At 39.5% G+C, this 24,066-nt stretch overlaps 2 protein-coding genes across 2 annotated transcripts; both read left to right on the forward strand.

The window, feature by feature from the left end:
* Nucleotides 1-436: 436 nt before the first annotated feature.
* wdr35 (WD repeat domain 35) lies at nt 437-15,196 on the forward strand. The gene is made up of 28 exons (XM_068580932.1): nt 437-812; nt 921-1,038; nt 2,266-2,337; nt 2,471-2,563; nt 2,689-2,817; nt 2,958-3,091; nt 3,465-3,630; nt 3,755-3,900; nt 5,227-5,352; nt 5,704-5,889; nt 6,111-6,146; nt 6,253-6,313; nt 7,193-7,337; nt 7,729-7,798; nt 8,163-8,216; nt 8,305-8,414; nt 8,535-8,754; nt 8,865-8,945; nt 9,189-9,325; nt 10,039-10,242; nt 10,350-10,496; nt 11,305-11,437; nt 11,552-11,662; nt 12,116-12,280; nt 12,601-12,741; nt 13,071-13,227; nt 13,626-13,863; nt 14,688-15,196. The coding sequence occupies exons 1-28, from the start codon at nt 789-791 to the stop codon at nt 14,836-14,838; spliced, it is 3,555 nt and encodes a 1,184-aa protein (XP_068437033.1). The 5' UTR covers nt 437-788; the 3' UTR covers nt 14,839-15,196.
* A 2,528-nt stretch (nt 15,197-17,724) lies between these two features.
* On the forward strand, nt 17,725-22,105 carry LOC137787410 (scavenger receptor cysteine-rich type 1 protein M130-like). The gene is made up of 5 exons (XM_068579822.1): nt 17,725-17,832; nt 19,053-19,160; nt 19,702-20,010; nt 20,102-20,386; nt 22,015-22,105. Exons 1-5 carry the CDS (start codon nt 17,790-17,792, stop codon nt 22,053-22,055), a joined length of 786 nt encoding a protein of 261 aa, XP_068435923.1. The 5' UTR covers nt 17,725-17,789; the 3' UTR covers nt 22,056-22,105.
* The last annotated feature ends 1,961 nt before the right edge of the window (nt 22,106-24,066 follow it).

The raw sequence follows: 24,066 nt of genomic DNA on the forward strand, positions 1-24,066 counted from the left end.
ACAACTTGTCTGTCTATTTTCTCTTTGGTGTAAAGTTGCACATGGACAATAAATATTCTCAAAGACTGGATCCTAAATGTCTGGTATTGTGTGTTGTAGTAAGTTACTAAGACACATTGAAAATCATGATAACTTTTAGCATCTCAGGACAAATGAAGCCTCCTTAAAAGTGATTATACTTTTATGAGACAGACTTTAAAAACATATAATTTTGTATTCCTATGTATTGTATTGTTGAATTATAAAGCTTGTGTCATGTATTCATTCAACTAGAACTCCTGTATGGAGCCTGCTGCAGTTGTATAATATGCTAAACAAAGTGCAAGGCAGCCCTGCAAAAGAATGCCCGTCACCAGAAAGTGAACATAAAAAACTACAATTACCAGAAAGACCCCATTTCCGGTTTACGGTTACTACGGGAGACCGAGGAAAGCTACAACCTCTGAGTACTGGAGTCTTCCAACACGAGCCATAAGACGTCGAATTTAAACTCTTTTTTTCTCCTCATACATTTGCTCACGTATTTAACTTCAGACGGAAGCCGTAGAGGCTAAATTGAACGCTCTTGGTTGGTACTTTGTTTGTGAACGTTAAATGTGTTATCAAAGCTAACGTCACATTCACCAAAGGGCTGAGGGATGTAGCATAGCTCAGCTAGGTCGGAAGAGTTAACTAGCTCATTTAGCGGTTTAATTTGCTTGTTAACGTTTGGTACGTGTCCTTCTACCTTAATTAGTATAACTAGCTAGACAGTAAGCAGCTCATTTGGGTCTGTTAGCAGTACCACCATGTTTATCTACCTCAGCAAGAAGGTAAGTCTCCGCTGCTGCCCCCTGACGTTAAATCAACTATCGAGACATCTTTTTCATAAACATAACGCGTTGGTTGACGACGTGGCTTCAACTCCCCGTGTTTTATAGATCGCTATCCCCAACAACATCCATCTCAAATGTGTCTCCTGGAACAAAGACCAAGGCTTCATTGCCTGCGGAGGAGACGACGGTCTCCTCAGAGTGCTAAAGCTCGAAACTCAAACAGGTCAGTTCAGAATGTGACAGTCCTTACACTTCTGGTTTACCCAGACTTTTCCTTCTGGTACTATGGTCCTGACGACATGAGATGTACATCTAAACGATATAGGACGTCTACAAAATATTAAACACATGCACAATGCAAAGTTGCTTGACATGTGAAGTGCTCTGCAGCTTTTAAACTAACTGAGTTGTGCTGCATTAAAAGCAAGCGAGCCCATATACAACTTAAAAATAATTGAAGTACTGCCAATCTTTTCATTCGATGAAATACCTTTCTCGTTTCAAAGTTAGGTAAGACTTGATAATATACGTATACTAACAATGATAATAACAATAATTGATAAATAAAGGCAAGTGAACTGCATGTAAAGTTTGTGATAATAAAAAAAGGCCAGTGATGGGGCACTGATGGCTGGGCCTGGTGAGTCATTGGTTAGATTTAAATAGCACATACTGTACATAAATATAAACATTAATATGTATTTATTTATTTCAGTTATTTGCTCTAGGATATAATACAAGTCAGCTAAAAAATAATTGTATAATATATATAATTTGTTTGCTTTTAGATATACTATGCATTATTTTTCAGCTTATATATATATATATATATATATATATATATATATATATATATATATATATATATATACACACACACACACACAGTATATATATATGTATATATATATATATATATATATATATATGTATATATATATATATATATATATATATATATATATATATATATATATATATATATATATATACATTTGGATGTGATGAATAATGTTCAATGCATTTATCTTTGTGTTAAAGTTTTACTTTTCACTGTCAAAGCCATTATGTCATATCCATATGATTGAGATTCGAGTATTTTTTAAACTACAGCTCTTCCGGTGGGTAAGAAATAGTCTGAAACTTTCGTAAGCTTTCTTGGCTCTGTTCTGGTGCCTCAGTGTCCAGTCACTGTAAGTCTGAATGGTACCACCTTGTCCACTGCGTCTGTTGGACAGACCTATTGGTATTATGTTATTATGTTGCTGAACAAACAGAGAAAACCCAGTGAATGGAATGAAACAATGACAACTCTGTGCTGATTTCACCTACAAACCGCTGCTCCAATGCGAGAGACAAGTACTGGTCTTTCAAACTGTTTCTTAACAATTTTCTCTCTGATAATTGTTTGGGTTTCTGAACCTGATCTCGTTTTCTTCTTTCTCAACAGATGATGCCAAAATTAAAGGTCTTGCTGCACCCAGTAATCTCTCAATGAACCAGACTCTTGAGGGACACAGTGGTAAGTTATATTCAGCTGTTGCCAAGTCATTATGCAATGTCAATAAGGGGCAGCGTCCAGATTTAGATGGTCCAGTGCTGTGGAGCGGGTCATATAAAAAGTATCTTACACTTCATGATTACTAAACTTGCAGGTGCAGTACAAGTAGTCACGTGGAACGAACAGTATGAAAAGTTGACAACCAGCGACCAGAATGGACTCATCATTGTATGGATGCTCTACAAAGGTGTTTACTGCCGTCAAATGCAAAATGCAAAAAAAAAGTGTAAACATGACGACACTATAGCCAACTATTCCTGTAATGAATTGGTCTTTTACAGTTCTCTGTCTCCCTCACCCTCCCTTCTGAAGGTGCATGGTACGAGGAGATGATCAACAACCGGAACAAGTCGGTGGTTAGGAGCATGAGTTGGAACGCTGATGGTCAGAAGATCTGCATTGTGTATGAAGACGGAGCCGTCATTGTTGGATCTGTAGATGGTAAAAAACGAACACATTTACAATTGGAAGAAATGTCAATCAATAAGAATAGTTTTCCAACAAGATTTAAATGAGTGCTTTAATCATATACTGAGTATAACCATGCACAGTAGGATTAACGCCCTTTTTTGTTGTTGTAGGAAACCGGATTTGGGGGAAGGAGCTAAAGGGAAATCAGCTTGCTCATGTGGCGTGGTCGCCAGAGAGCAAAATCCTCCTCTTCGGCATGGCCAACGGAGAAGTGCACATCTATGACAATCAAGGAAACTTCATAGTGAGTGCATATGATTAAGTCAAATAGAAATGTACTTTTTTTAGTATGTATCCATTTGTAACTAGAAGGTTTAGGAAGAATCTAATATACATTATCAGAGGGCGTATTGTTGACAAATCATTTACCTAGTGCTATATTATATTATCTTGGTATTAAGAATGTTTGTATAGCCCCTTACAACATGGCTACCCAAAGGTGGAGATTATTATGATTATTATTACAATTATTGCTTCAATCGACGACATTTTCCATCATCGCCGAGTTGACAAATGTTCCTTAAAAGCTTCACTTTGCATCAGGACAATTGGTTCATTCATTTGCCAATTAACAATATGAAAATAATACAAAATAATAATTTGATGTTGTTTCTCAGATAAAAATGACCATCAGTTGTCTCGCCAATGCAACCGGAGCTATCAGTATTGCGGGTATCCACTGGTATGCAGGAACCGGGGGTTACGTGGAACCAGACTGCCCATGTCTTGCTATCTGTTTTGACAATGGGAGATGCCAGGTCATGCGCTACGAGAACGATGAAAGTAAGTAAAAAACTGCAGTCTTTGAAGGGAGTGACTCTTCAAAGACTGCAGTGTATTCTCCTTCTTACATTTCAATGACATGTTTACTGACGATAATGAGCTACGCTGCTGCCCTTTTCTTCAGAACCAGTGTGTATCGACACTCTGATGAGTGTGGTCAGTATCCAGTGGAATCATTGCGGTAGTGTTCTGGCAGTAGCGGGTTCTCTCAGAGCCTTACATCTGGAGAAAGAGTTCAATGTGGTGAAGTTCTACACGCCTTTTGGAGAGGTGAGGGGGAAGATTTTGATGCCTGACACAGAGTTTTGTGCTGTTCCTCTCAGTGTCATATGTGGAACCAAAAATAATAAGTTACATGCAATGGACTATGTTGATTATGAGTACAAAGTCTATTGTGCTTTGTTTCACTTTTTAATTTAATTGAAAGGGCCTGTGTGTAGGATTTGGCAGCATTTATCCAACTGAACCTTCTCCAAGCGTCAAGCACGTTGGAGAATTATGGCGGCTGACGCAAAAATGCAAATGGCCCGATTTAGAGCCAGTGTTTGGTTTGTCTGTTCTGGGCTACCGTAGAAACATGGTGTACACCGTGAAGACAACCCACTCCATACATAAATATAAAAGGCTCCTTCTGAAGTAGATAGATAGATACTTTATTAATTCCCTAGGGGAAATTTGTTGTTAGAGTAGCACCCAATAAGGAAGTTCAATTTAAATTAAATGTAAACAGTATGCAATTAAAATTTGCTATATATATATATATGTATATATATATATATGTATATGTGTGTATATATATATATATATATATATATATATATATATATATATATATATATATATATATATATATATATATATATATATATATAAATATATATATATACATATATATAAATATATATATATATAAACCAGGCCGTGGCTAAAAAAAGGTTGGGGACCACTGTACTACCAGACTTTTGAGCACTTTGAGCACGGGTTCCGCGAACAGATTTGCGTCCGTCACTTCTGCCAAGTGGTTAACGTAAGTGTTGCATTTGATACAGCACTAATCAGCAACAGAGTGCACTACAGATGTTAGTGCACTGTATTGCAGTGCACTCTATTGCAGTGTACTTCATAAAGTGTTTGGTAAGGCTCTCCTTTACCAACAAAAAAGCAATCCAAAGCCAGAAGAGTTGCCAAAAAAGAAGAATAAAAAAGAGAATTAAAAAAAAAAACATATGGGCCATCTAGGAAAAATCAAAGACTTACAGATTTAAAGAAAACATAAACGCAACAATTCTTAGTTTTGAGTTATTGGACATAAAAAGAAAACATTCTCATTTCATTTAATATTGTGTTTCTGCCTATGGATAAATGCTACACACTGACCCTTTAAAACCTTGCAAGTTTCTCTGTTGTGCTTATTTATATTGTTAAGCGGTGGGAAATGCTAGTAAGTTGGGAAATGTACTATGAAAGCCAGAAATCTTACCAGTGTTATTGATAATGATTGAAATCATTCCTTGCATGCCCATAGCCCCAGAGGGGATATGAAAATGCCATCAGACTGGACAAATTTTTGATTTTGCACTTTTCTTGTATTTACAGCAGCTGAGAACTCTCAAAGTGCCTGGGAAGCAGATGACAGGAATTGGCTGGGAGGGAGGAGGGCTGCGTATTGGCCTGGCCGTGGACTCCTACATATACTTTGCCAACATAAGACCAGACTACAAGGTAAATGGTGACACTTGGGACTTGATGTTAATTCAAGTTTGGGGGTGTTTTCAAAGACAGTCGTAGCCAAAGAAACCTAAAAATATAATACTCCATCTGGCATGAGTACGGTTAAAGCTCTGGCCAGTTGCTAAGGGTATGGGTTGCTATTGATTGTTTCACATCATGCTTCTAAATGTGACACCTAAATGACCTACATAAATTACTGCCTGATTGTAAAAACAGTAAAAATGACAATTCGGAGGGAAATAACAATTGCACTTCACTTCCAAGGAATTCACTTTTGACTAAAGAGTTCAAAAGCCCCACACATAAGGGGGAGCTCACCTGCTCCTTTCTGTCTCCTCACAGTGGGGTTACTGTTGCAGCACAGTGGTGTATGCCTACACGAAGCCAGAGCGCCAAGAGTACTGTGTGGTATTCTGGGACACCAAAAACAACGAAAAGTTTGTCAAATATGTCAAGAGCTTGATGTCCATCACCACCTCAGGGGACTTCTGCATCCTCGCCAGCAAAGCAGATGACACGCAGCCTCAGGTACCGACACCTCTGCTTTACATGTCCAGACGTGGCAACATTAAGAGCAAAGCAAAAGGACTTGCAGTGACTTAATACATGCTTATGACTCAGACCAGCTTATCCTAATATTTTAAAATGTTTACACCAAATGAAGATACAGAGCTGCAATAGTAAAGATCACAAATGTTTCTCTGCTGTCTTGCCTCCTGTTTGATTTTTTATTATTCATTGCTTCCCAGGAGGATGCTGAGTTAGAGTCTGAGAGTCATGCAAGGGTAATGTACAATTTAAAACCACATACTCAAAATGACAACTATTTGTTTTGACAAGGAATCATCAATTGACCCGTAGAATAATGTCGCACTACTGTGTGTTTTTCAGTATGTCCTGATTCTGTGCAACTCCATTGGGACTCCACTGGACTCAAAATACATTGACATTGGTATGTTCATACAGTAAAGAAACAATTTTTGTTTTTATGGAAACAAGCCATGTGCCCTCAAGCTTAAATACAGTGGGCACACAGAGGTGGACTTGCTTGTAATCTTCTTGTGGCACAACAGTGGGCTGATCAAAGTCCTAATTTACCATGAGGTCTGAGGATTTCTCCAAGCCAACATGAGACATCACACCCCATGTATAGAGAAACAGTGGATGGCGTTCTGCCACCTGCTACCTACGGTCCCATCCCTTATAGATCGGACTGTGGACTGTTCGCGCTGAGCGTCTTCATATCTAATAAATATGCAGCGTTCTGTCTCTGCTGGACATGTCCAAATGTTATTCTGTGCTTGGGCCTGTAGCCAAGACAGTTCAAAGTTTGCATATTAGAAAAGCTTAGTGGTACTGAATGGGTTTCAGATTTACCACCTTGGTAAATAATAGAAGACTGAGTTCCTGGCCTCATGATCGCTTTTCCTTGTTTAAAGTTACAGAAAAGGCCTATTTACAAACTTTAATTGCCCAATTTCTTTCAGTGTATTTTGTTAGTTCATTGCAAGAGAATGTATTGTGTTTTTTGCAACTTTCCACCACCAAAATAAAATTTGATTACCTAATTACTATTTGTGTATGGCATAATGAAAGCAAACAAAAAAACTTGAAAATCCTCCGAATTGGGAAATTGGTAAGCATTTATAATGCTTACCAAATTGGTAAGCATTTGTAATGCTTACCAATAATGTAAAGCCAGAAAGCTTGGCACACACACGATCCACCAAAAGACATTAAAATACAATTGATGTACTTTTACTCTCAAATGACTGATTTCATACACACTCTATATCTTCCTAACTGTGTCTGTCACTTATCTACTTGTCAGATCCGCTGTTTGTCACCATGACGAAGACACATGTGATCGCAGCATCTAAGCAGGCCTTCTACTTGTGGCAGTACAGAGTGGCAAAGAAATTAACTGCCCTGGAGATCAACCAAGTGACCAGAACTAAGAAGGAGGGAAGAGAGAGGTGAGATTTCTGTCAAAGATTGCCCTAATATTCACAGCCCAATGGAGCTGCATCTCAACTAAATGGAACGGCCACGTCAAAACTTGCAGTACACATCAAGCAGATCATGGAAAGGTAACCACAGAGCTCTATTCTGTGCATCGGTGAATGAAATCTTGCATTTACTGGCTCACTGTTTCAGCGCAGGGTGTTTGTATTTACTGACAGCGCTATGAAAAGGAACCATTCATCTGAATCAAAGGCCACCGAGGTTCCAGACAGGCTGGGCAGGACCTAATGTTCTGCCAGGGCTCTTCTAGCACCTGGACAGCAGTTCACCTCAGTGAAAAGAGCAACTGTTGGTCCATCTTGCGGCCTCTTGCTCATTTGTTCTCACTTCCTGTCTCTCCAGGGTCTATCACATTGACAGCAATCCATCTGCGGCCAGCGACAGCAGTCCAGATTTTGCAAAAGCCTTCACAGTAAGAGACATTTTCACCTCTCAGGTCGCACAGGTCCATCCAGGTTGAAGCACAAAATCAGAAATTAACTCTACAGACACTTCTGAGCCATTCTTTTTTACCAACACACTGTGAAACTAGTACGTATGTTTAAATTTGATCTCTCCAACTACTGTATGTGATGCCCTTTTTTTGTTTTATAAAAAAAGGCTTCACATACAGTAGTTTCAATTTAGGTAAAAAAATTATTTTTTTAAGACATAAAAATTAGTAAATAAACCACTATTACTACACATAGTTCAATTGTAGGCGCACAAAGGAATTTTACTGAGAATACAAAATACGCTGCAGATAAATTGTACAACTCACTATGTTTCCATTTCAGGCAACTCGAGATTCCATTTGTTGCATTACAGCAACAGATAAAACCCTGATGGTGGTATGTACATTTCTGTTTGAATGTTGAAGTGTTGGATCATGCAGTAAAAGTAAAACATTGAGTGTTTTGGGTGCATGTGTGCTTACAGGGCCGCGAGTCTGGTACCATCCACAGATACAGCCTCCCAAATGTGGTTCTCCTTCAGAAATACATTTTGAACAACAGAGCCTTCTATCTGTCTTTGAACTGCAACTCCAGGCAAGTGTTGATTGGTGTTATGCAAATTAAACCAGTTGCTGTACATAAATATATATATACCAGTTTAAAAGTTAGTCAAATTTGAAAGCTGTTATAATTGTAAATATGTTTTCTATTTAGCCGTCTAGCTGTAATCGACATTGCGGGCGTGCTGACGTTGTTGGATCTGGATGTCCGTGCTTCCGCAGACGATGGCACAGGAAACCAGGCGTCTGCAGGAGATCCGTCCAAGTTTGAGCGCAAGGATGTTTGGGACATGAAGTGGGCACATGACAATCCTGATCTGTTTGCCATGATGGAGAAGACCAGGATGTATGTCTTCAGGAACCTGGACCCAGAGGTTTGCGTGCTGGTGTTTGTGTGATGCTCAGCTGCATTGTGTTATTGTAACGAGATAAACATTGAGCAACTGTTGCCATCATGGATTGTATTTCGTTCTCTTTGAAATAGGAACCCATCCAAACGTCTGGCTACATTTGCAACTTTGAAGACCTGGAAATTAAATCTGTCCTGCTTGATGAAATCATGAAGGTATACCTTTGGGAAAGAAAAAATGTCATGATGTCCAAAGTCCCAACACGATCATGTTGCAATCTGAAACATAACCATTTATGCTTGATCAAGTATCAAGATACTTTAAAACTCTTTTTACTCTAAAAGGAATACTTTTAAAAATAACAACTTAGTTTTTCTGTCATACCTTTATGGTTAACAAAGAATCTGAAAAATAGGAAGATTTTAGACCCCTCTCAGTTGTGGTATTTCGCTCCACAGGATCCAGAGAGGCCAAACAAAGACAACCTCATCAACTTTGAAATCCGGTCCCTGAGAGACAGTCGTGCATTGATTGAAAAAGTGGGGATTGAAGATGCCTCACAATTCATTGAAGACAATCCTCACCCAAGACTCTGGTAAATGCAACATTTCCATCTCTACTCGTTTCATAGTTAGTTCAATAATGATGACAAAATGAATGAGGAGTTTAATGAAACAGTTTTGATCTCATCAATTTGACGCATTTCCAGAAGAAAAAAAAAAGATTGACAGGAGGCTTTGATGCGCAGGATTAATGAGTTTTGGTAATCTGACGTCTCCCACATAAAAGAAACAGAACACTGAGTGTTAATGGACCTCTCTGCTGTGTATGTGAGGCATGGTAGCAGCATGATAATCAAAGTAAATATAGGACATAGTGATGCAAAACCAATTCTCAAAACAACGATTCCTATATTCAGGAGACGTATACTCTCTGGCGATTTGTGAGGATTGCTGCTGAGTATAAGAGCTTTATGCTAAGTCTTTTGAAGAAGCAGTGTGATTGCTGCAGCTTAGGTGTGTTCTCTGGCTAGCTTGTCACTTCTTACAGCATCCCTCAAAATCTGGCAACATGCAAAAAGTTTCCAGGAGTCATTTCCAGTCTGTGACTCAAGGACAACTTTTGTACTCATTTTTATAAAGAGTTATACATTGTTAAATGTAAGGTTGACACAGAACGATTACAGATAAAGATTTGGTAAAACCTTTTTGTCACGGCTTGACTTCCAACAGCCAAATGGCTAAATAAATCATATTAGAATGGGTAAAATGATTTGTGCCAACACATCTCCCCATTATAAACCACCAGGCGTCTTCTGGCTGAGGCGGCCCTCCAGAAACTGGATCTGAAGACAGCCGAACAAGCCTTCGTCCGTTGTAAAGACTACCAGGGTATTGAGTTTGTCAAGCGGCTAGGCAACCTGCAGAGCGAGCCTATGAAACAGGCGGAGGTGGCTGCTTACTTCAGCAGGTTTGAGGAAGCTGAGCGGATGTACCTGGATATGGATCGCAGGTACATTTGGCCAGATTTGATGATGTTTGGTTTTGTTTTTACATTTTAATGTCAGCGTTACATGATGCCACCAGTTCTCTCTGCCTGATGAGATATATTTCTTGTAGGGACCTCGCCATCAGCCTTAGGATCAAGCTGGGAGACTGGTTCAGGGTGCTCCAGCTGCTCAAAACTGGCTCTGGGGACTGTGATGACACTCTGCTGGAGCAGGCGTACAATGCTATCGGAGACTACTTTGCTGACAGGCAGAAATGGTATTGAAATAGAATTGACCCTTTCTAAAGTCATTCAGTGCGTTAGTGTATTTAATACAGGGAGATTTTACACACGTGTTAAAAATGTATTTGTAATATGCTTCACACAGTATATGTTTTGGGTAACAAAAGTACATGTACTAAGCCTGTATGATGTTATAAATGATAATATAAATATATTGAAGCGATCAGATAGCTCACCTGGTCGAGCTGGTACGTTTTGTACCAAGTCCTAATTACTGAAGTCAGGGTTTGAATTTGGCCCACGGTCCTTTGCATGTCTTTTCTTTTGTTACCCCTTATTCACCAAATCAAGGCCGTGAAGCCCAAAAAAAACATTTTAAAAAAGTGTCCCCCATATTCAGATTACTTTCCACACTCTTTTCCGCTGTCAGACAACCCTTTCTGACGGGGAACTGAAGCCTTATCCATCTACGCTCTCTTCCAAGCCGTCAATGTGAGGCTTCAGAAGTCTGAGCCAAACCAGGGAAGAAGAACAAGAAATTTGTACTAAAAAGTCTGTAACTTTATAAGATACCCATATGACTTAACTAACAGCAAACACTTAAGCCTCATGTTAGCTTCAGGTAAACTTTAGGATGCATTCTTGCACCGATCGATCGAGGACTCTGGGTTTTGTCCTCCATCACTAGGATGGGACCTCCTCACAGCTCGTATTGACTCTAGGAATTAGCGACCAATACCTCGACCAATAACTCTTTCAGTGCGTTTGAAATGTAAACCTGTACTTAAAGAACAAAGAAAACTTTGCTCCGCTATAAGTTTACCTATCCTTTCTGTGTCTAAGGGTGAATGCAGTGCAGTACTACCTTCAGGGTTGTAACCAGGAGAGGCTGGCGGAATGTTACTACATGTTAGAGGACTATCACGGCCTTGAAAATCTGACCGCTACGCTTCCAGAGAATCATCAACTTTTACCGGTGAGCTAAATATTCCGATATCTTTGATCTTTGGGCTTCGCGTGGAAGCTTCAGACATCAACAACTCTGAATCATTAAAGCAAAAGAAACTCTTCTCTATCTCTGTGCTTTTAGGATATCGGACAAATGTTTGCTTATGTGGGCATGTGTGAACAAGCCGTGAAGGCCTACCTTAAGTGCAACCAGCCCAAAGCGGCCGTTGACACCTGCGTCCATCTGAACCAGGTGAGAGACGGACAGAGAACCTGTGGCGCCAGAGTTCCTGAGCGAACACATGAGTCATTGGCCCCTGCTGTCCTCCCACTGCCGTCCTCCTCTTGAGTGATATTTAACCATCCAGTGTGAACGCTGCTCTCTTACTCTGCTCTTCCAATGTAAATTTTAAAATTTGGCTCCAGATGGTTTGGGACAAAGGAAATAACTTTCTCTACATGCATAATGTAAGATGCTTTAGTTGAGAGTATGTTTTATTTTGTGCTGTCATTTCCATTTACAGGGAGCCAGGTTTTGTCCGTTTTTATTATTTTTTTCTGAATTCTAAATTCAACTAAGTTGCATTCATAGCTTTGACTTTTATTATTTATTAATTTAGAGTCATATGACAAATGCCATATTTAAAAAGCCAGACGTCAAAAAAATGATGTTGTAATTTTGAATAAACGTCTTTTTCTTTCTCAGTGGAACAAAGCAGTGGAACTCGCCAGGACCCACAACATGAAGGAGATCAAATCTCTTCTCTCCAAATATGCGTCACATCTTCTAGAGAAGAATAAAACCCTTGAGGCAGTGGAGCTGTATCGGAAGGCCCACTATTTTCTTGATGCAGCCAAACTCATGTTCAAGGTTGGCTTATGTATATGTGAAAAGTTTCCTGTGACTTCCACGATCAGATGGAAATCTGACTTATAGAGCCAACTGGTTATTGTTATTTTTTCCGCTTCAAGCCGCGCCTTCAGAGCAGCATTTTAAGAGTTAATAATTTGATTAATGATAAATCTCACCTTGAATCTTCTCATGGCAGGGACAATTCTTATTTAATGGCAAAAAGGATACGAGGCAATTTGATAACTGAGAGAAAGATGATTCTGTCGTTCTGTTATGCAGCTAATTAACTGCTGGAGTAGCTTGTTTGTGGGCACGGACCTAAGTGTCTTCTGTTACAGATAGCGGATAAGGAGGCGGAGAAAGGGTCCCGACCACTGCGGGTTAAGAAGCTCTATGTGCTGGCAGCACGGCTTGTTGAGAATTACCATGAGCAGATGAAGACGTCACAGCAGAGCAAATCCAAAGGGAAGAAGTCTGAGGTACTATATCCCTTACTAATACTTGATTACAGATCTCTCTCTCTCTCTCTCTCTCTCTCTCTCTCTCTCTCTCTCTCTATACATATATATATATATATATATATATATATATATATATATATATATATATATATATATACATATATATATATATATATATATATATATATATACATATATATATATATATATATACATATATATATATATATATATATATATATATATATATATATATATATATATATATATATATATATATATATATATATACTATGAACCTATTTCTCTTAAACAAAAGCTTTAAAATATACCTGTACTGTAATTAGGCGACATCGGCGCTCGCTGGGCTGCTTGAGGAAGATGCAACCTCTTCAGACGACCGTATCGTGGACCACGCCTGGCGAGGAGCGGAGGCGTATCACTTCTTCCTGCTGGCCCAGAGGCAGCTGTACAAAGGCTATATGGAAAACGCCGTGCGCACGGGTACCAAATCACATGGGACACATGATGTCATTATGACACACGATATCTTCCACACTGACTTAAAGACAGGAGAAGAGTGTGCGGGCTAATATTTAGTTTGTCTTTTTAGACTGTTACTTCGACAAACATACATTTAAGTATTGCCCAAGTTGTCTATCTACACTGTTTTTGTGGTAGACATTATTCTGATATGTGTAGTATTATATAGAATTATCTTACCTTAGTTTAATTTGTATGAATAAGTAGAACAGTACTCAGTCTTTCTAGTCGAGAAAGAAGCTGGACACACCTGAAAATAAGAGAGTACAATTTTCTAAAAACATTTAAAAAAATCATGAATACATACAAGCAGACAGCGTAGAGGCCTAACTATATATATTGTTTCTCCATTATTAAAGCCCTTCACCTGCGTGAGTATGAGGACATCATCCCAGCAGTGGAGATCTACTCTCTGCTCGCTGTCTGTGCCGCAGCCAACAGGGCCTTCGGCACGTGCTCACAGGCCTTCATCAAGCTGGAGTCCCTGGAGAGCCTGGACCTGGAGCAGCGGCAGCTGTACGAGGACTTGGCTCTGGAGATCTTCACCAAGCACACCCCAAAGGACAGCCACTCGCTGGAGCTGGACGGAGCAGAGGGGTGAGGGTACATGTAGCTCTGGCTCACAACACTGACGGGAGATTAGCTTCCTAAAATGTATGGCTGCAAATAGATTATATTATATTATTCAGAAGTCAAAATGTTGGGACAATAGTAATTAGCTTGTGGCTCCGACCGTGAGCTTTACAGCCCCCAACAGGCAAAAGACAATTGAATGTGTTTCAATTCAGAATCGATGCGTCAGCTCATTGAGTCTTTTGACCGGCCTTTATAGAGACTACCAGTTAAACAAGATCAAATATCTGCCAATTGATCAGAGCAGCATTGGGGCCTTCTCAAACCAAACAGGAACAGCTAATAATTGTATTCACATATAACAAAGGCAACCTGTTTAAACTCCTTCATTCCAGCCATACAGGATGACTTGCAGAAGTGCAGAGTGTGGATTTATATACAAGATGTTGTGTGATGGTTCTGTTGGGTGTGAAAAGGCCCAAATGGTGATTTATTTTTACTGGGAAACTCAAACTCAAATTCTTCTCATTGTTCAACTCAGAAGTGCAAAGATCTATTTTTCTTTAGTGACCTCAAATATATATTTAGATTTGTATACACAACATTTTGGGATTACGTAGATTACAGAACCAGTTCCTGCATGTGGAAGAAGCAGAATTTAACCGTCACTCTCTAAAAGTGAAAGCTGAATAGACTGGGACATGGAACATGTGGCGTATAGGGTCGCCACTAAAATGTAAATATGACCCAAAAAACAGGCCAAAAAAAACCATCCTTGCCTTCCTTTTAACCCTTTCTCTGAGGTTCTCTCTGGTTTTACTAATTCTCTTTGTTGCTCTTTTTTATAGGGCGGAAGGTAAATTACCCACCTGCATTGTGACGGGCCAACCTATCCAGGAGTACCAGTTTTGGATGTGCAGTGTGTGTAAACACTGCGCTCAGGCGCAGGAGATTTGCAAATACAACTGCTGCCCACTGTGTCACTCTCCTGTAGCATGAGAGAGAAAATTTCATTTTCACATTTCACAGCATTGTATTGTACTTTAACCTGCATATATTATATATTTTAGTTTAAGTCTGTGGACCACATAAACCGAAACCATTTACTAGCGGAAATAGCTGCACTTGCTATCAACTGTAGCTGAAACGTTCCACAATATGTTGCATCCAGTCAAAACGTAGAAAATATGTGTTGAGAGCTTTGATTAATTCGTTTTGAACAATGTAGTGAAGTGTTTTCTTCAAACCTTTTTTAAATGTTGTTTTCAAATACTTAAATGAACCTAACTGCTTTGTGTACTATTTTTATATGAAAGTAAACAGTGAATAAACTGTCACATTAAGGCAACAATTTAAATTGTATTTTGCTGAAATTTTTAATGTCAGTCCGGAAGCTTCCACACCTGGTCTTTTTGGGAACCAGCAATCCATATTTGCAAAACCATATCCTCAATTCTGTACTGTTCTCTGCACTCAAGGCTGTGCCTCAGTGGTCCAAGTGGACCTGCTTCTGATCCAGTCTTCTGCTGCCATCTACCGTCAGTAAATGAGTAGCATGCAGCGTCAAAAGCAGCCATTGTATGAACGGCTCCTTTCACTTTGTCTCGTCTCGCTCAGTGTTCTACTTAGCATATTTTAACCCTTGTGCCCCAAGAGGGACATTCTTGGCTTTTGAATTTTGATAGTAAATGGACTGTTCTTGTATAGTTATTTTCTAGTCTTCCACCAACTCAAAGCGCTTCAACACTACATGTCATCATTCACCTATTCACACCCATTTATACACTTATAAAAGGGGCTAAGGTGCCCATCAGGAGTAGCTAACATTCACACAGACATTCAGGCTCAGTCATGGGAGACATTTTGGGGTTAAGTGCCTTGGCCAAGGACACATCAACATGGACTAGCAGAGAGATCGGACTGTCGGACCTCTGATTGAAGGACGACCATTTTCTTCCACTGAACCACAGTGGCCCCCATTAGCATACAATTTGGCAAGGGGGTGAGTTAAAAAAAGATTCTAGTGAAACATCCCTTGCTAGAAACACTGGCGTTCACATCTACTGAACACAAAGTCTACTAGTTTTTATTGGAGCTACTTTCTGCTGAAGGAGTTGTACCTTCAACAAAGGATTGTTGATCCTGTGGTATGGTAGATTACATTGTGATATAGTATACATTTAAACTGGGATTGTCACTCTCTACCAGTGGGCTGTGGGTTTTAGACTTAGGCCTTCGATGAGTGCCGTATAGTCCACATCACTGGCAGGCTGGGGGGAAAAGTGTCCCTGGAGTTAGTGTCATAGACCAACCCAATACACGGTGCATTCATACATGTGTGGACAGCATACACCTGACCCGCGAAGCCACACGGCACCACCACGAGCATGGAGGGAGAACACGAGAAGAAGAAAAAAAAAGAAGACAAGACATTGCAGCACAGCCGCTCCAACGACACCAGCGCACCGTGGCATGTGAAGAGGCCACGGGTGGAGCGACCAGCAGCCCTAGGTGCAGCAGCAACAACAGCGCTGTGGCTTGTTTTTGATTAAATACGACTGCAAATGTATGAAACAGTAACATAGTCAGCATTTCACTCACATAAACCTCTGTGGGAAAGGCGTCATCAGTAAGTCCTGAGATTCTAGCTTCTAGACAGGGATGTTATGTGTGCAGATTGTCAAGCAAATTTTGTATTTATGATTTTGGGCTATGCTTCTTTTAAACTTCATCGATGAACCACGTTGTTTATTGAAGTGCTTTGAAGTCAAAGCAGACGTGTTAGAGATGGAGGCTTAAGGCTCGTTTATACCGGAGGCATGACATCATATCAGCTGCCTGCTAATGTTCCGTTGCACATGTCACTTTGTCATAGATTTCATTAAGTTTCGTGTTCACCCTCCTCAATGCACCCACCCACCACTTCTCTGTCAGGTTCATATTTAACTCACTTTCCTATTTGGTTTTGATTGCAGAAAAGGTATCCATTGTAATTATAATCTGGTTTAAATACCACTTGTGTTTTACAGACTCAGTGATTGATTACTTTAAAACATAACTGCTAGATTCATCAACTTTTACTATTATGGTGAGTTGCAGCTAGATGTCTCCTCTGAATGACTCTGCGCTGATGTTGAAACATATAAAAAGAGGATACTGATAACATTAATCTGATAGGAACATCTCAGCATTTAATGGTTGTCATGGGAACAATCATATAATCTGCAATCAGTCAGAAACGTCTGGTGAAATTTGAGGTTTGAAAAGTCATAAAGGTTTGCGAGAATCCAGAGTGTAAACATCATCTTAAATGGACTGATTTAACAAGAAAAAAGCCGGTGAAATAGATACTCAAAAATGACAAATCTTTTTTTTTTAAAAGTGTAGAGACGTAATGCAACAACAGTGAAACTCTAAACAACCACAAAAGCTTTGAAACACCCACAACGAGATGTAAAACAACCAAAAAGACATGTAAAACTTCAACGAAGAAGCATAAACTGAATACAAAGAGACTAAAACAACCCAAAAAGTTTTAAAACAAATTCAAAGAGACTTAAAACAACCACAAACGGTTTAAAACGACTTAAACAACACTCAAAATAACCACATAGACCATCTAACTTTTACTTACATTTCTAATTATCTTGCTCTACTTGATTTATAGTTCTATGGTTCTATACTACTTCCATGACACCACATGCTGTACAGGACAATAACTAAACAGATTTGTTTCTGACCAAAGGGAGAACAAAGACACCAGTGTGAAAAAGTGTCTGATCCTCTGGTCAAACTGTAAGCATGGTCGACAGAAGAACCTGATCATGTGACAGTAGGACGAGGCCTCTTCATTAAAACTGAGGACAACAGTTACGCTCCACCTCTTCCTGTGTGTAGATATACACTGAGGACAGTGCGCAGACACACAGACGGGCAGAGAGACAGACGGCATGGATCACCTGATGCTGCTGCTGCTGTTGCTGTGGGGCTCAGGTAGGACTCTGCTCTAGAGATGATGCGCTTCATTCAAGTATTTCTGTTGCATCTTTACGAACTGATCACAAACTGAGGTTCTTTTGTCACGCCTTTCAAGATTATTGCAATCAAATGAAAGAGGTTTAATTATATATATGTATGTTCCTACATGAATTATTTTTATATAAGTCTCAATAATTATTGTCTGCATGAACAGTACCATGTTTAAAATAAATAACAACTCAAAAATGTCCTCTTAAACGTGATGATGTGCAATGAACTTTGTAAAATTGTACACATTCAAGTTAAAATCCCTCCATTTTAATTAAATCATAAGTTATTGATATTATTTGTAGTGATTTATTATTTATGTAATCAGTAATTATCTCCCTGTGCAGTGTTTTTGGTCCGACATAGATTCAGACTGGTGGCAGGAGGTGATGCAGCAGTGACTTTGGCTGCAGTCCAATAGTCAGAAAAGGACCTCCTAACATTTAATCCTGACCACTTTTCCTTGACCTGTGTGGAAAATGTCACAGGGTCAAGGAAAGAGGGGAAGGAGAACTCATGAGGAGTTAGAAAACAACCTTATTGTTTAGAGAATCCCACTCCACTTTATTAACTATGTAGTTATGATGTAATGGCAGTAGACGTGGTGACGATGTTCTGCAGCGTTGCAACGACAATGTTCAGGAGATGGACTACAGATCATTTTAGATACTTTGTCTGTGTTCTACAGTGTTGTGTCATAACGACATGAACAATTCATAGTTTCATAGTTTTACTTTATTAACAACATAAACAACCTGGTTCATAGTTTTACTTTATTAAGAACATAAACAACCTGGTTCATAGTTTTACTTTATTAAGAACATAAACAACCTGGTTCATGTATGAGTCTTGTTGTTTATGTTCGTAATGAATGTTTGTGTTGTTTAGGTTGTTTATATTATTAATAAAGTAATACATTACCTTATTAACAACATAAACAACCTGGTTCATAGTATTACTTTATTAAGAACATCAACAACCTGGTTCATATATGAGCATGATTGTTTATGTTCTTAGTAATAAATAAATATGTCTATTTCTCCAGGACTTGAGGCTGAAGAAAATTACAAATCAACAGGTAAATAAATAAAGAAAAGAAATAAAGCAGAATCGGCAGTCACGTTTTAGTTAGATATTTTCTGAATAAAATAAATTTCTATAGTGATGACTCTGTTGTTTCTGTTCAGAACCTGTCAGGTTGGTGGGAGCAGACAGTCGCTGTGCAGGAACACTGGAGGTGAAACATCAAGGAGACTGGAGACCAGTAGGTGGCTCTTGCACCCTGAAGAAAGCAGCAGTTCTCTGCAGAGAGCTGGACTGTGGCTCTGCTGTTTCTGTGAGACGGAGAGTGGAGTCCTCAAAGAGGTCTGTGTGGTGGCTCAACTCTCAATGTGTTCACTTTGGATCTGCTGTGAGAAAGTGTTTAATATCAGGTTCCTCCAACCTCTTACTGGATCTCACCTGCTCAGGTGAGTACATCAGTGACATCATCTATGACAGTAATGTGTTGACACATGCACCAGCTAGAATGACAGCAAACTTGTCTGATGAGCTCGTCAATATCTCCACACCGTCCTTGACCCTGAGACCCTCCTTCGAGAGTCCAGCCCCATCTCTTTAGACTTTAGGGATCATTTTATAAACATACTTATATTCTGTGTCACAGATCTTCTCAGAAATACAAGACAGAATGTTATTTAGTGTCTGGTGTCTTTCATTTTCTATCATTGACTTTTTATTTATATATTTATTGAATCTCTGAATTATTGTTTCATGACATCTTTTATTTAGTGTCTGGTGTCTTTTATCTCTCTCTTTCATCTTCTATCATCTCTCCAGACTCTGTCAGGTTGGTGAATGGGACCAGTCAGTGCTCAGGCAGACTGGAGGTGAGGTCTAACCAGTGGTGGTCCTCAGTGTGTGAAGATGGCTTTGACCAGCAGGATGCAGAGGTGGTCTGTAGGGAACTTGGCTGTGGGGATCCTTCAGTCCTCCGGGGGGCGCTCTATGGAGAAGTAGAGGCTCCAATGTGGACCAAAGAGTTCCAGTGTGGAGGCCATGAGTCTGCTCTCCTGGACTGTAGAAGCTCAGGCTCAGAGAGAAACACCTGCTCACCTGGCGAAGCTGTTGGACTCACCTGCTCAGGTAGAAGAGAAGCTGCAGCTTTGATCTGCTTCATTTCTGTTCTACTGAAACTCACCTTGTTCTTTTACTGATGACTGTTGTTTCTGTTCAGAACCTGTCAGGGTGGAGGGCGGAGACAGTCGCTGTGCAGGAACACTGGAGGTGAAACATCAAGGAGACTGGAGACCAGTAGATGTTTCTTCCTGGACCATGAAGGAAGGAGCTGTTGCCTGTAGAGAGCTGGACTGTGGCTCTGCTGTTTCTGTGAGACAGAGAATGGAGTCCTCAGAGAGATCTGTATGGAAGATCAACTTTGACTGTGTTCACTCTGGATTTGCTCTGAGAGAGTGTTTATCATCACATTCATCTTACTCTGCCCAGGATCTCACCTGCTCAGGTAAGGCCATCATTTACATCACCTATGTGCCAATCTAATTCATACGTTTTGGTTCAGTCTCTCCCTAACTACATACTGTGAATTTGTCTATAAAACTCTCTGAGGTGGAGACATGTTTCTTCATCAAGTTCAAGGCACATCTTCTGAGGTGTGGATACTCAATGTAAATCTGCAGTGAGAGAATCTCTTTCTCAGCAGCAAAGATGTCCAGGTGGAACATCGATACTATTTATCTCTCAGTGAAGCTCTTCCGATGTTCTGATCTGGCTCCTCGTTGATGTCAAGCTGCAGAATGTCTTTCCCCTGATGTTTCTGTTCTGTCTGCATGTGAGGAAAGTTCACGGCATTACTGGACAGCAGTTGTATCTTTCAAACGTGTTTCCTTCACTGATCCTGTTGAAGACATGTTCATCATCTTCCTACAGCTCTTAATTTATCAGCTTTGTTGATCAGTAAAGGGCGATCTGTCAGAAACACTGAATCCAAAAGCCACTGGTAGTCCTCTGGCTGTGCATATTCTGTACGTAATGAAAGATTCAGAAAGTCTCACTGAATCTCAACAACAATGTTCCTGTGCTCAGCCATCTTACAATGATATTCTCTGTGGAGTTCTGGGCCCTATATTTGTCGTACGTGATTCAACAAAATTGCGCAAATATCCTGTTATCCAGCTTAAATTAACGAGATGATTGACGTCAGGCTAAGTCGGAAGCAGGCTGTTTACATGCAAGTTTGGGGAAGATGACAACAGAGTCCATGTTGGTGTTTCTGCAATGACACTGACTGACTCCTGTTATTGTGTTACACATGTAACACAAAGTAACCAAAGTTAAACAAAGTCTATAAATGACCACAGCTAACTATATACTGTAGGACAGAGCAGGTGTGGTTACCAGGACAACTCTGCTTCTCTGAGAACTGAAGCCCCTTCTGAAGCTCCACTGCCACCACATCAGTCATGACACCCTTCGCCCCGAACTCAATATTTTTAAGTGTCGTTCCTCCACCTGTCAGAATCAAGAAGGGCGGTGTGGTCAGATACCTCACTCAGCGAACGAAGGTCATCCTGGAGACCAAACGCTGAGGCAGTTGTTAATGATAGCGATTACACTTTCAATTGACTCTTTACTAAGTCTTGCTCCTTTTTAGTCAATTATCATCCGATTAGAGTCAAATAATACACCATAAAGCAGGGTATGCTTTAGGGCTACAAGGAGATTGACAGGTCTCTTCCAGAGAGACTCCTCCTCAGTCCAGTCACTTTCTTCTCACTGGTTCCATAAAATAAAGATGGCGACGGCTACAGCCCACTAACGTGACGTCTTGACGACTCCGTCCACTTCTTACATAACGTCTCTGGTTCAAACAGTGAATATGAAGTAAACATGAAGAGTAATATGTGTAAGTGAGTGTAGCTCTCAGGTACAATGGGAGCTATCGGACTCATGATGTTGTGCGATGTGATAAATGTCCTGTGTTTGATCAGATCCAACACCTCTCATCATCAAAGCTGTCGTCCTGCCGCTGACTCTGCTGTTGGTACTGACACACTGTTGTTTAGACCAGCGCCTGAAATGAAGCCCTCCTTTGTTGAGTGAACTGATGACTGTGCTGTCATGTCTTTCCAGGCCAGCAGGGGGCAGAAGCTCGGCAGACAGGAGAACATTGAGATGGATAATTACAACCTGGGTGCTCCTGCAGCTGAAGAAGAAGAAGGAGCTCAGGGAGCAGAGTAGCTCCTCCAAAGAGCTCATCTCACATCCAGATGGATTTTTAACACACAGCCACCATCAGCTCACTTTTATATGCGTTTGTTACATAACAGTACTCAATGTTTAGAATCTATTGTAAGTGATTTAAAAACACAACGATTGTAAAACTTGTGAAAGTTTTTGGGCTTTATGAAATAAACTGAATTGAAATCACACCGCTACCGTTCAAGATATGAATACGAATTCTCAAATTTTATTGAAGAAAATTCTTATTTTCTGTAGCAAACTGAAAAGTCTTTAGGAAACACAGTTGGAGCAGAGCTGCACTTCAGATACATAAAGCATAAAACTAAATGCTGCTTCTCCAGATTTAGTTTGGACTTTGGCGTCAGAAAGCGGACCTGAACCAGACCTTTGTCAAAGTGATCCATTGTTTACATTACGATAAAACAGCTGAAATAATAGTTGTATTACCTTTCTGTGTTAGATGTAGAGTATGTGAGGGTACATACATTCACCTCTGTTGTCTTATTTATTATCAGCAGGACACTTTCAGTACTTTTCTTTAATTTATGAGGTCAATTATGATACAAAATGCTTAGTTGCAGCTTTTAAATGTACAAAAAACTGGGGAAAGTTTGGAATGGTGCAGCCAGAGGAGTTCTCCTGACGAGCTGGAAACAGAAGACCTGGACTGAAGGGAATTCGTTATGATAGAACTGGCTCTGGATAAAAGTTTAAACAGGGTTGGGGATCTTTCTATTGGGGTCTGGATCAGGACTTGAACTCTAAACCCAAACAAGACGTTCTTGTATTTTTTTTCAATTTTTTTCCTCAGGTGTGTTAATTGGACTCAACTGAATATCTTTGGCTTTTGGACTCTTGGTCAGACAAACCAAGACATTTGAAGACGTCACTTTGGACTCAATCTCAACAATCTGTGCGGCACTAAATATCAATTGTGTTTTATAGACTAAATGATTAATAACTTTAAAACATAACTACTAGATTCATCAACTTTTACTATTATGTTGAGTTGCAGCTCTTCTGAATTACTCTGTGCTGATGTTGAAACATGTACCGGAAATAAAAAGAGGATACTGATAGCATTAATGGAAACAGTCCTGTAATCTGCAATCAGTCAGCAGCTCCTGGTGAAATTTGAGGTTTAGAAAGTCATAAAGGTTTGCTAGAATCCAGAGTGTAAATATAATTTTAAATGAACTGATTTACATAGCAAAGGTATTGAGAAAGATACTTAAAATAACCAGAAAAGGTAAAGAGACATAAACCAACAACAAAGATACTTAAAATTTAAATAATAGAAGAAAAAGACGACAGAGACATAATGAAACAACATTGAAAATCCAAATAACTACAAAAGCTTTAAAAAACACCCACAACGAGATGTAAAACAACCAAAATGACACGGAAAATTTCAACAAAGATACAGAAACAAAATACAAAAAGACTAAAACAACCACAAACGGTTAAAAACAACTTTAAAGACACTCGAAACAACCATAAGTAGTTAAACAAGTAGTTTAAAATTACTTTAAATAGACTCAAAATATCCACAAACGGTTTAAAACATATTCACAGAGACTCAAAACAACTACAGGTGGTTTAAAACGACTTCAACAAAGAAGCATAAACTGAATACAAAAAGACTAAAACAACCAAAAAAGGTGCTAACGTTCCGTTGCACATGTCACTTTGTCATAGATTTGTGGTCGTTTCATTAAGTTTCGTGTTCACCCTCCTCAATGCACCCACCCACCACTTCTCTGTCAGGTTCATATTCAACTCACTTTCCTATTTGGTTTTGATTGCAGAAAAGGTATCCATTGTAATTATAATCTGGTTTAAATACCACTTGTGTTTTACAGACTCAGTGATTGATTACTTTAAAACATAACTGCTAGATTCATCAACTTTACTATTATGGTGAGTTGCAGCTACATGTCT

Source organism: Clinocottus analis, unplaced genomic scaffold, assembly GCF_023055335.1.
Source record: "Clinocottus analis isolate CAN_PGR_092001 unplaced genomic scaffold, fCliAna1.0.p SCAF_17, whole genome shotgun sequence".
Lineage (NCBI taxonomy): Eukaryota > Metazoa > Chordata > Actinopteri > Perciformes > Cottidae > Clinocottus > Clinocottus analis.